The sequence below is a fragment of the Melanerpes formicivorus genome, unplaced genomic scaffold (assembly GCF_026170545.1).
Source record: "Melanerpes formicivorus ecotype bairdi unplaced genomic scaffold, bMelFor1.0.p_v2 SCAF_14, whole genome shotgun sequence".
Taxonomy (NCBI): Eukaryota; Metazoa; Chordata; class Aves; order Piciformes; family Picidae; genus Melanerpes; species Melanerpes formicivorus.
The window spans coordinates 5,315,097-5,328,082 of NW_027142366.1; the positions used below are offsets into that span (position 1 = coordinate 5,315,097).

General features: G+C 49.4%; 1 protein-coding gene across 5 annotated transcripts in view; it reads right to left on the reverse strand.

The window, feature by feature from the left end:
• Nucleotides 1–12,986, reverse strand: part of MAFK (MAF bZIP transcription factor K) — a 15,379-nt gene continuing 2,393 nt past the window's right edge. The window contains exons 2-4 of one of the 5 annotated variants that reach the window (XR_010988351.1): nt 7,152–7,231; nt 5,125–5,988; nt 1–590 (exon numbers count right to left, since the gene is read on the reverse strand). Coding sequence is in view for 4 of the 5 variants with exons in the window: in XM_068146684.1 (XP_068002785.1) it covers nt 5,554–5,988; nt 7,152–7,187 (471 nt within the window). In the remaining variant the exon portion in view is untranslated. Of the gene's footprint in view, nt 591–741; nt 5,989–6,881; nt 6,997–7,151; nt 7,235–8,167; nt 8,310–9,300; nt 9,322–12,986 lie in introns of those variants that run through there. The other 4 variants (XM_068146684.1, XM_068146683.1, XM_068146685.1 and 1 more) reach the window with 4 other exon arrangements.

Consider the following 12,986-nt stretch of genomic DNA (forward strand, 5'->3'; position numbering starts at 1 on the left):
ATATGAGGAGTTAAAGCAGTTTATTCACAAGCAGTCACAGAGGAAAGCAGTGCAGGGGGATTTCACAACCCAAAGGAGGACAACACTGGGACCTGTCTCACAGCACAGGGTCTCCAAGCCAAGGAGGGCCTCCACAGCCATCTCCCAGCAACACAGCTGCAGGCAGATGCCAGCTCAGCCACCACTCCCAGCCTGTGCCACCACAAATACCCCCAAGTGAACACAAGGGCACAGCCTGGGTTGGGAGAACAGAGAGATGTGGTCTGAGCACGAGACCTACCAGACAAGCAGCTTGGGCAAGAGCTATCCCTTCAACACGTTCAAATACACCACGGAAGCACCACGGCGAGGCCGGGAGATGAAGAAGCTGGTGACACCAGGCTGGGTCAGATGCCTGCAGTAGCCAGAGCAGCATCACACTCTCCTCAGCCCAGCCTGCCTCCCAAAAACACATCGCTCACCGGCAGTGCCGCAGCCAACAGTCAGCCCTGTGCCGCACCGGGGGGACGGGCAGGCGAGAAAAGCAGAGCGCAACGCTCCTCTGAAGATCAATTCAAGCTCCAAAATGCTGACCATAGACCAGGGCAAGTCTGAAACCAGAAAATGCTTTATTGGAAAGGTACAAAAAAACCAGTCACTGCAGCTAAATTTACAGCAATAAATTACGTTGTGGCTTGTCAAGAGAAAGTAATGGACACATACACAGGGGGCTTACTCGCCTTACAAACAGGAATCCACATCGCTTGGTATATCAATAATTTATTTTATAATAAAAAAAGCAGCACAAAAATAAATATTGAAATGAAATTACTGAGTAACCACAGAGGATAGAATGAGCTGGTGATAAAAAAAAAAAAACAAACAACCAAAACAACAAAACAAAACAAAAACAAAACCGACCCCCCCCCCCCAAAAAAATCCAACCCCAAAACAACCAAAAAATAAATCCCAAAACAACTTCAAACAGAAGACTTCTATCATTTAAACAAAAAATAAAATGAAAGCAAATATCCACCATCTACAGAAACACCCCAGCAGACTGAAGTACAGACAAAGGAAAACAAATCCACTTACAAAAGTTTTTTGTTTCTGTGGTTTTTTTAACCTCTTTTTTTTTCTTTTAATTATTTTCCTTTTTTTTTTTTCTTTTTCTTTTTTCTTTTTCTTTTCTTTCTTTTTTTTTTTTGGTAATAAAAACAATCATGACAATGAAATTTAAATGATTTTGAGAGAGAGAGAGAGAGAACAAAAAAATAAATGCCACCTTTTCCTCCTCCCCGGGTCTTGAGCTGTCCCAGTGGGCCTGACCACTCTGTGCTCCCCCCGGCATTGTGCCCGGCCCCACCGCAGCTTGCCTCCGCTCCCAGCTTTCATCCACCAGCTTTTGTCCCTCCCTTGGTCATCCCCCGAGCTGCAGTGTCATCCAGCTTTCACTTTGTGGTCTACTCCTCCAGCAGATGGTACAGTTGGGCAAGAGCAGAGACACCGACTCGCTTCAAAGGCATCTGGAGCTGCCCCAGAGGGAAAGGTTCCCCACTCCCAACAGAGAGCGCAGCAAACACGTCCGGCAAGAACAGAGGTGTCACTTCTTGTTCTTGCCCAACACCATCCAATGCTTTTGGCTTCTCCTGCCCAGCTTGAGATCCCCACATCACATTGCAGATAGGGAGCAACCAAAGAAAGGCCAGGCTCAGGGGAGAGGCCAGCTTGAGATCCCCACATCACACTGCAGATAGGGAGCAACCAAAGAAAGGCCAGGCTCAGGGGAGAGGATCCCAGCACTCAAATCCAGAGTCCCCCACTCCTCAGCAGGGCAGGAGGGGGGACAAATTAAGAAGGGCAGAGAAGGGAGCCCCAGCATCCAAACTACAGCGGCAAAGAGACAAGCAAGAGGTTGGGCTGCGGGGCAGCGCTGCTGGAGCTGCCCAGGCGCCTCTGCGGGCAGCTGCCAGCTCCCCGTGCCGCGCTCAGCCTCGCTGTCAGGCTTGCAAGTGCAGGACGGAGAGAAAAAACAAAACAAAACAACAACAACAGAAAAACCCAACCAGAAACAAACCCAACCCCAGAGGAATGCACTGTGACAACCCCCAAACTGGAGAGCCCTCCAGGCTGGAGGGTGGAGGAGCTGGGTCTCCAATGCAGTCAACAGCTTCCAGGTCATTCCTCCCTCCACGTTACCTCGCAATTCTGATCCCTCTGTGGAAGTTTAGCCAGGACATTTCATTCCCCTCCAGGTCACCACCCAGGGAGCCCTGGACTGGCAATTTCTTGCAATAAAAGATTTACAGTATCAAACTTGGAGAAAAAAAAAAAAAACCAAAACCAAAACCCCAAACCAAACCAGAAAAAAAAACAAACCCAAACCAACCCAAAATCAGCATTTTTTTTTCCTTTTTTTTTTTACCAAAAATCTGTACGATAAAATGTATATAATTATATATTTATATATATATTTCTCTCTCTTTAAATATTTCCACGTGGTCCTTATGGATATCCAATATGGATTACCTACCATGGCTATGGTATCAACAGCTTTAACAACACCCAGGCCTCTTGTTCTTTAGCGAGTGACCAGAGATTGAAGTGCCTACCAGCACTAAACTAGCAATCACTTGGACAAGCCCTTTGGCACCCTTCCAAGAACTGGAAAAAAAAGAAAAAAAAAAAAAACAAACAAAAAAACAACCCAAAAAATTTAAAGAAAAAAAATACTACTTGGCTGCAAGGGAAGTGCCACGTAAAGATATGTTTGTCAACTCATTCCGACAGCAAAAAGACCGACCCCCCCTCCCCAGAACAAAGCTCGACCTCCGTGTCCCCCCCCTTCAGTACAACTGGTCTGATTTCCCTGGCAGGGGGGGTAAGGGCAGCCAGAGGGTGTTCCTATCTAGCCAGGAATGTTATGGAGCTCTGGAGCTGTTATAAAGACTGGAAGCATTCGGGCATTTTCAAGTCAACTGGCCTTTTTCATTAAAGTTTTAATTTCAAGCCCCAACAGTGCCAGGAGTCTCCATTTTGTCTGTTTTCGGAGGCACCTGTAAGGTCTGGGAAAGTTTCCAAAGTCTGTGAGCTGGAGAACATGAGAGGACCAGGAAATGACAGTAACATCTTTCTCTTCCTCAGCTTCTGCTGTGGGAGTCAATAACTGGTACTGATACACAGGACATCGATCTGCCTGTTTGGAGATAGGGAGGGAGTGGAGGAGAAATGAGGTAACGCTAAGTGTCATCCAAACTCTTTGTGCTGGAAAACCACTCAAAGGAAACTCCCTGCTCCCTTCCAGAACACATGGATCTGGAAGGAGTAACAAGCCTCAGGAAGCATTTCACTCACACCCTTTCTGGCTCAGTAAGGTCACGGATGTCAATGTTGAGGACTGAATGAGAACCAAGTCTGAGGATTCTCTTTTCATTAACCTATTTCACAAAGGACCCTCCTGGGAAATCCAGAGACTCCAATGACAAGGTGAAAAATAAAGGGAAAAAAAAAAAGAAAAAGCAAGCTAACAACTTCTTCCAAAGACAAGTAGGGCTTCAATAAATTCCTACAGACTTCCTGCCATTCAAGGCAAGACAAAGCCTCAAACTACAGATTATTCTGGGTGTCAGATGCCAATTCACTGTCCCCTTCACAACGACGGTGGCACTTGATTATTCTCTTTCAGCCCAAAACACTCATGGCTTCTCCTGTGATCTTTATTTTCTGTTCTGGAGCCTAAATCCTCTGAGACCTTCTCCTCACCTAAAATTTCAGCAATCTCATTCTCTTCTCACCTGCGTAACAACAGGCATCGTCCATTCCACAAGTCTCTGACCTGCCCTGCAAAACTCACAGTCCCTTTTCTTTCCTACTTCAAAAGAAAAAAAGGAAACAAACAAACAAACAAAAAAAATCAACCAAAAAACCCCAACAACAAAACACACAAACACCAACATAGCTTCTTTTTTTTTGTTTGTTTTTGTTTTACAGTGACCTGGAAACATTAATCTTTTCAGCGCTGCTGCGCAACAGCAGAATCTCTCCTTTCAGCTTCCCACCTCCTGCCCATTGCCAAGCCAGAAATCCCTCTCCCAAACCATTGCTCAGAGCCTTATGAACGACTTCTCAACCCCAATTCTTCTGTCCCCTACACACACACACACGCTCAGATTTTCCATCCTGCCCTCCATGTGTCTCTCAGGAGAATTCACCCATTCCCAAGAGAATGTGTCAAGTTTCAGGGTCACATTCACACAGGTTGTCTGTTCACTCTACTCTTTGGATCCCAACTTTAGCACCTGTCATTCTATGGAGACGAAAAAGACTCTTTCAGACCTCCCCATAGCCCTTCTCTGGTCACCAAAGACTGGTGAGCCCAGCTCTCCAGCTGGGATGCTCATCACTAACCTACCAACACTTTCCTCAAGAGGAGGTTCTCTTCCTCTCCTCCCCTCTGAATGCTATTGCCCTCTAGTTACACCTCAGTGCTTTAAAACATCTTTCCAAGATACTCTGCATAAACCCTTTCTCATAGTGCTGATGCCAGCAGAACTGTTCCACCCTCTCACAGCCAGTTCTGCCTCCACCTGGTAGCACTTGCAGCATTTTTCCTCCTCGCCTCCCCTTCTCCTCCCCATCACACACAGCTCTTCACAGCATTTACCGAGCCTCCTTCCCTTAATAAGCTTCAGGGAATCCAGGAGAAAAAAAAACACCAACCAACCCAACAAGCTGGTATTTCAAGACTGCAGATCATTTGGAAGAAATAAACTGCATAAATATACCCAATTCACAGGCACACCTTACTTAGGGAAGGAGCTATCAGGAAACTTGGGCTTAGAATAAAGGAGGCTGCAATGTAGTTTTTACAGGCCACACAGGTAATGGGGCATATTAAAATATGTAAAATATGTATATTTTTCCCATATTTTAACAGCATGGATTGAAAACAAAAAAAGTTATTCCTAATGAGTGTGGTCAGACCCAAGCATTAGTCTCCATCGTCCTCCCGCTCCCATCCATTCATAGCAGGATGACATCTAACCTAGCCCTGCCCTCAGAACATCAGACGGAAGCGGGGAAGGTAGGGGAGACCCTTCTTACAGGGAGTAGGATGCCACTAAAGGAAACTTTTTTTTTCCATACATTCATCTCACATGATGATTTCTACGGTCCATCTGTTTCCTGGCTCTTGAGCATCGTTCACAAAGATTCCGGAGGCTCCTCAGGTTATCTTCTCCCAGGTGGAAAGTTGCCCATGGCTGAGAGGAGCTTGGGGAAGCAGGGTGAAGAAGGAAGCAGATCTTGCAATTTGTACTGCATACAGAGCTCAAATCCCGGACACGAGAGGTTGATGGAGCCACAGAGTCCAGACAGAAGCAGCCAGTTAAGTTCCCTTTGTAGGTTTTGGGTTTGGTTTTTCTTCTCTTTTTTGTTTTTTCTCCTATTTTTTTGCACTTTTGGAAGAGAATTGTGAGAATGCCAATTCTTGACGTGACCAAGGACTCCGGAACAATGCGTAAGAGCCTTTTCCACTCCCCTCTGAAAGGCTGCTAGTTCCCCCCACTGAGGGCACTAGGACGCTGCTGAAAACGGCACAGAACTGGATGAGATTTCGGCCGATTTCACGATGGTGATGACACTGGTGGTGGCAACTTTGGTTGGGGTAATAGGCCCTCGCGCCACAGTACGAGCGAAGGTCTGGAGTGCTTCGTACTTGGAGCGCAAGGCGTCCAGCTCTAGCTTCATGCTGCTGTTTTCTCTGGCCAGCTTCTCCACCTCTTGCTGCAGCTCAACCCGCTGCCTCTCCAGCTCCTCTTTCTGAGTCACGCGCTTGATGCGGCAGCTGGCAGCGTAGCCTCGGTTCTTCAGCGTGCGCCTTCGCTGCTTCAGACGGATGACCTCCTCTTTGGTGAGCCCCCTCAGGTGCTGGTTCAGCTCCCGCACAGACATTGACACGAGTTCATCATCACTCAGCACCGGGGCATTCTCTCCTGACTCCTCCTTTACCTGCAAATACCAACAGCACAGGGGTAGCAGCAGCTCTGCGTGAAAGGTTGCTCCGGACAGCGAGAAGAGACAGGCCACCCCTCAGCAATGTGACACCCCTACCTGAAAAACACCCCTGAAACACTCTAGATAGCACAGGTTCCACTAAAGCATCTAAATAAAACATGGCAGAGATCTGAGCACTGCTGTCATCTGGGTTTGGGTAACCCTTCTAAGTCAGAGAAAGCAGTGAGCTTTACACGCTCCCTGTGAACTGAACAGTGAGATTTTCTTTTTTTAAGGAGATAAAGGTAAATGAAACTGAAAGCCTTTGCATTTCTTTGTCAGAATCTGGAATTCACACTGACTGCTCGAGATGACAGCTTTTCCCAGCGTACTGCTGGGACACCGGCGCAGCATCTCAAAAGCAGGATAGCCACTTGTACACAAGGTTAAATTCAGCATTTTGTGGCTTCTCATTGAAGACTGCTCATCCAAGTCATGAATAAAACCAAGCCTGCTTGGCTTCAAGGACCACAGCCTGATTCAGTTTTCCTGGCACACAGACCAGACTCTGAAGTTACATGAGAAAGACACCAAAGCCTTGTGCCTTTTTCTCTAGCAGGTTTGCTGCTACAGTTATTTTCAGAAGCATTTAGGCTGGGAAGGACCGTTAAGACATCATCCTTTTGACTCTTCACAGACTGCAGGACACCTGGAATGAAGAGCTAAGATGCTGGACAGAAACAGCAACAATGCATGCATAATCTGTGCACAGACTGCCATGAACCCAACACATCTGAGGCATTTACTGTCTTGTGGATGTGAGAGACAGCAGCCAAACACACCCTTTCCCAGTGCCTCCCAGTCCCGAGACAGGCCTGGAAGCACTAGTTTTGGGATGCTGCCAATACCTGCTGTAGTCAAAAGTCTCTTGGATAGCAACTGGGATATGCTAGTCTCTGTGCCATCCCAGAGACTTTAGACTTCTTTCTGTTATTGCTGGTACTCTTCTATTCTTAGTCTTTCCTGCAGATAGTGGAAAATTGTATCAGTACCCATTTGTAAGAGCATCTCAGAATGAAAAAGAACAGTCACATATGACCCATGATGTCCCATGGAGCATGGCTCCCTGACAGCCTACCCCTGCCACCCAGCATTACCCACTCAGCCTTCTCCCCTACCTTTAATGCCTTGTTCGGTTTGGGATTAGTCGTCATAACCTGAGCACAGTCTTCTGGACAAAACTGCTCAGAAATTGCAACTGGAAAAACAGAACAAGATTTTCAGGTTACAGTGATCTTGGAGACAAAAGAAGATACCCAACACACCATCCAATCCCACAACTCAACCACCATTAAGGGAACCACATAGTTGTTTTAAACACAGCGATGGATTCAGAGATCAGGTCGCTCCACTCAGACAGAAGCAAGAAATGTGTGTGGACAAGTGCCTTGCTTTCTAATGCCAGAGACCTCGTATTTTGTAATTAACTACACTAAGATGAGAGAAGACAGATCAGGAAGGGGGACAAGGACATCAACTCCTGCCTGTAAACAGCAGTTACACCAACCACCACACACCGCCTTGCAACGTGCCACCCCCTCCCAAGGGGAGCACAGACTGTGGCCTCCCAGGCCCAGTCACTTGCTCACCTCCCTCCAGAGGAATCCCAGACGCTCAGAATGGCCTATTAGGGATGGAATTAAGAGTTACCTCCACTAATAAAAGGCGCTGAGAAGCCACAAGACAACAACTCCCTTCATTCTTATTTTGTTTATTATTAACCTGGCTTGAAATTGAATCAGCAGCCCAGAAAAAAACTGCCTGGTTTGTAACCTGCTTCCAGTGACGTCCCCACCCAAAGGAGACGCAACCAGAAAACCCAAACAACAGAAACAAAAGCCCCCCGATGACAAAGCAAGGCAGGAGTTTGCCTTTCCCAGCACACCAACACTGTTGCTTCCTGATCCTCTCAGCCTCAGGCTGCCAGAGCCAACCTGCCTGATATTTCTAGTGACATGCAGGCATGTCCACCACCAGAGACCATTCCCTGCCAGAGGCTGCCCTTCACTCTCACCTTATCTGGTGACTACAGCCCTTCCACAGCGCCTTGCAGAGAATCCACCTGCCCGCACCTCCACCCAAAGCCCTCACCCCGTGCGGCAGCAGCAGCGTTGTCAGCCCATCAGGTACCTACCGCGAGAGAGGCGACCACGGCCGCGCCACCATCACAGCCTCTGTCTATCGCTCCCCCCGCAGGGAGGGCATGAGCTGTCGGTTCCCCCCCGACGCAGGGCGGCTTCGAGGGCTGCACACCCAGCAGCACCGCGGAGCACACAGTCTGTCTGGCGGGAGTCTTCTCTCTCTCTTCCCCCCCACCTCTACAGCCCAGCCCAAACCCTCCCCATTTCCACGTCTGCATCGTGTCACACATCCTAATCATTCATGAAAAATCCAGCCAAAGCATCCCAAGCATGATTCCCTTCTGATAGTTGCCATGGTGACCTTGGGAAAGTAGCCAACCCGGAGACAGTCACCATGGAAACAGAGAAGCCCAAAAGCAATAATGACTTCAGGTCATGTCTGTGCAAAGACATCACGAGGTCGTCGGAGAGTAAACAAACTCATTCATATCTGTAAACGGGGGGCAGCAGGATTTGGGAGGGGTGCAAAGGTGGAGTGTGGGGACCAGCAGGATCTGTGCAGGTGAAGGTGCTGGCTCAGCTTGCGCTGCTGTCACTTGACTTTTCCCAGTCAAGACACCTCATCATCACACGACTTACGTAAAAGCCCAGATGAAGAGCCAGGGGAGGAAAAAAATAATCCCGTAAGTGCAAAGCTGCAAGATACTATCCTAGATATTAGGGAGTGTATTTAGGCACCTCCTCTATTTTATAAGCCTGAGACAGCACAGCTCTCCATGTCTGGAGGAGGGACAAGGACAGCCACACAGCGCACCAGCCAAGATGCTCTGTGATGAATGGGCCACTTACAGCAACTGGTGTGCGCTGCATTTTCTAGAGCATGACCGAGTCCTTCCCTCCTCTCCTCCAGCACTGATTCCCCACCCCAAGCACACCTCCAGCAGTCCTTGTCTCACCGGGGCTGCTGGAGAGAGCTGGGCAAAGGTCAGAGGGGCAACTCCCAGCCTCCAGCAGCCACCTCTGAGGAACAGAGATGTGTCTGACCTCTGGCTGCCGGCACACTGCGTGTTTTGCAAGAGGGCTGGCTGCAGGCGAGCAGGATCTGCGGAGAGCACAGACACCTCTCCAGACCCCAGCACTGCCCGTGCGCCGTTCTTCGCTTCCCCTCTGTGCCGCCCACCCCTACCTCCAGACCAGAGGCACAGACGCACGCACTAGCATGGAGGAGGAAGGAAAAAGCTCCTCGTCGTCCTGGCCAAATGGTCCCGGCGAGTTGAGGAGAGCAAAGGAGCTGCCAGTGCGTCAAGGAAGAGGCCGGCAGCTCCCTCCCTGCAGACGCAGAGCCCTGCGGGCCGCGCAGGCAGTTGGTGCCATAGTTATGCAGTGAGTCACCAGCTGTTTACAGAGTTCGAGAGCTCGCATTCCCACAGCATCAGAAACTCTTCCTTCCCTCGGCGTGCCCCCTCCCTCGCCGCCCCCATCCCTACAAGGGAAGGGGCAACGCTGCCGTGTCCCGCTGGCGGCACTCCGCGCAGCTAAAAGCGGAAAAGGAAAGGCAAAACGGAGGGGGAGGCCGACGGCAGACCCGTCACACCCACCGATTACACAAAAAAAGCCTTTTGATCCTCACCCAGCGCCTCTTCAAAGCACTCTCTACATCAGCCGATGGAAAAACTGAACAGGGCCGCCTGGCTGTGCGGAGATGGAAAGAAATGTAAAGTATCGTGGAAAACAAGAGCTGAGGGGCAAGGTTGTCTCCGGTGGGCTCATCATGTGGGCACCTGTCAGCCCCTGCAACGCTCCAGCTCCACCTGATAAAACCCCCTCAGTGACTTGTTGCTCCGTGCCACCAAAGCCACATCTGTTTGCCCTGCACACTCCTCAGTGGATGGCACAGGTGCCCTCACACTCCACACAGGGTCTTGAGCTGCATGCCCGCCTTCTCCTGCAAACTTAAACACCCTGGTATCCCTCAGAGATGGACAGGGATCTGTCCTACTGCACCAGGAGCAATGTGTCAGAGCCACTACTGGCACACAGATGAGCTAAGAGGTTCAGGGATCATGACACCAGGCCTACTTTAAACAAAGGTGGGAAATCAGGGTTTGCCCCAACCCTGAGGGCTGGATTTGGCAGTGCAAGCAGGATACTCAACCAGACTCCAGACTCACGTTCTTGACACCAGTGCCAGAGTGAGTCTTATCTCTGCACTAGGTGAACCCACAGGTGTGGTCTGGCTCCACTCGAAACTGACACAACAACACTAGCAAGCCTCACTAACAGTCCCGTGGGGCCTCAGGCTCCATCTACCCACCTACAACAGCCTTCCCATTCGGGACTCTTTGGAACTATTCTGCTACCAACAACAAGCAACAAAAATCAGCATGGCATCTCCCACAGCCAAAACCCCATGACAAAGTCATAAACCCTCCTGCACACGTGTCACCCCCACCAATATCCCCTAAACCCGCTGTCCAGGGGTCTTCTGGGACCCTGCCAGCCATTTGATTATTAGAACCCTTTTAGTCTTTACCCTATTCCTGCCCTTCTTTTCTTAATTGCGTTTGCTGCATCACATCTAAAATTAGGAGCTCAGCTTTTTGGAACGAGGACTGCATTACATCTCCATTCTGTAAGCAGTACCACACTCCTTGAATGCTACATAAATAAAGCGGCGAGTAGCAACACACCAACTGTAAGGGGCAAAGGCTTTTCCAGTGCAGCTCCACGCTTGTATTTAAAGCAAGTGTTTTGACTGTGGGTTACATAAAGAGCTCTTGTAATTCTGCAATAAAGTTACCCATTGACAGCTTTGCCAACGCCCTCTCCCTCTCTCAGACGGCATCTATGCCTCTTGCAGCGTCCTCCCCAAAATCCTGAAGGTCTCCAGCTGACATCCCAAGCCTGATGGGCTCAGTTTTGACCGTCTAGAGATCCCCAGTTCCTTTGCTTTGAGGGAGGAAGGCAGCAGAAAGCCTGACGGACAGAGCTCTCCACACAAAGCATGCAATTAAGAAAGAAAACATGCCAGAATGAGATTTCAGACTTTCCACGCTACAGGGCTTTCAAACACGTTACGCATTAAGGAATTACTACAAAGTCACTGCCGACACCTGCGGATGAACTCCAATTTAAAACTCTTTCTATGCTGAAAGACAACCCTGGCCAGAACACGAGTGTCTGGCAGACAACCCCGCTGGTGTTTAGCTTCCATCCCCAGACACGTACAGCAAACTGAAAACATGCAACCCTCACCTCCAGCCGGCCCAGCGACGACTTCAAGAGGGCAGAAAAAACAGCGCAAGGTTCAAGCAGCGATGGGGATCTCAGCCATCGCACCTCGATCCGGCCCCAACAGTTACGCAGGGAATGCTCCCCTCATTCCCAAAAGCAGCGATTCAGTTCCCAGGCAGCTGTTTTAGTTGAGTTTCTCATTTATCCACAAGTTATTCCCAGCTCCAGAGCAGTAGCCAAACGGATGTGCCTACCAAGGATAACATCTGAACTGAAGGGAACTATGGATACTTAAATCTTCACTGCCCTACCTCTGCCGCTCAGAGGCACGACACGGATTTCCAGCACATTGCAGCATGGCAGGCAGAGCACCATCCCCCTTCCCATCATTCAAAAAGCCATTCTCCTGCTCTGACAATCTTCACACATCCTGTAAGGCAGACTGACGCTTGTCACTCATTTGTAATGAGAGCGGAGAAGGACGGGTTGATGGTGTGAATCAGAGAGTAGAAGCATATGCGAGGCAATATATTTGACATGAAGAGAGAGAAGACACAAGGAGGGGGTGAGTCACTGTTTACTGTTCTAGAGGAGCTCCATGCAGCCCTCACCCAGCTGGCCAGCTTTCCATTTCCCTTATGGATCAGAACCAGCATCCAGCAGCAAAGAGGAGATTCAGGAACCTTCAGAGCACATTTGAGAGCTGCCAGGACACGGCTCTCTGAGGCGCTCTCTGGGGAAGCCTGGACACAGATCAGAGAGTCTTCAGTGGTTTGGTAAACAACCTAGTCAGATGCTGCAGAGAGCCTGTGGTTAGGGAGCAGAGGATATAGAGAACTGGGAGGGTTCGCTTGTGTGTCACCTCAGAAACTTCATGGAGGAGGTGGCTGAAGGGGAAAGGTATGTGGCAGCCAGCCCCAGCACTGACAGGCATACAGTGCTTTTTCCATCACATGCTCACAAAACATAAGTGACAGAGCTACATAAAAATTACGCCTCAGCATCACTAGCCCAGAGATGCTCCCCTAGATATCCAAGTTGTGCCACTGTGCAACAAATAACTTGCTCATAGGCCCAGCCAGATCATGGGGCAGAGCTGGGATTCCTAACTATACTGCTCCTGACCCCACATGCCAGCCATCAAGTCAGACATCTTCACCAGCTGCTAATAATGGAACATAACAACATCGCTCTTCAGAGTCCTGCAACACTGCAAAGCAATGGCATTAGCTATGCTACCTGCCACTCTGCCTGGGAGCTTAGCAGCAGGGTAGCCACTCTCACCACTGCCTTTTCCTTCCCAGTTGTCACGTTAATGGTCACAGAGCACTGCATCACTTGTGCTCACTTCAAGCCTGGAGGACACTCTGCCCAAGTTTGAAGATAGCCTGAAACAATAGCTCAGACAGAAGTGGAAACTGCCTGTTCATCTCCACAGGGTGCTGAGCCTGAAACTTCCTGATAATTGAAAGTGCTAGCACCACTCAAGTATTCCACAGCTGGATGTTTACAGAAAAGATCAGCAAGCAAGCTTGTCCCACAAACCCCGACTGCCGCGGGGGCCAGCACTCCCAGCTGTCCTTTCTTTGCTTCCCAAACATCTCACACAGCTAGACATTTTCAGTACCAAGTTCTGCA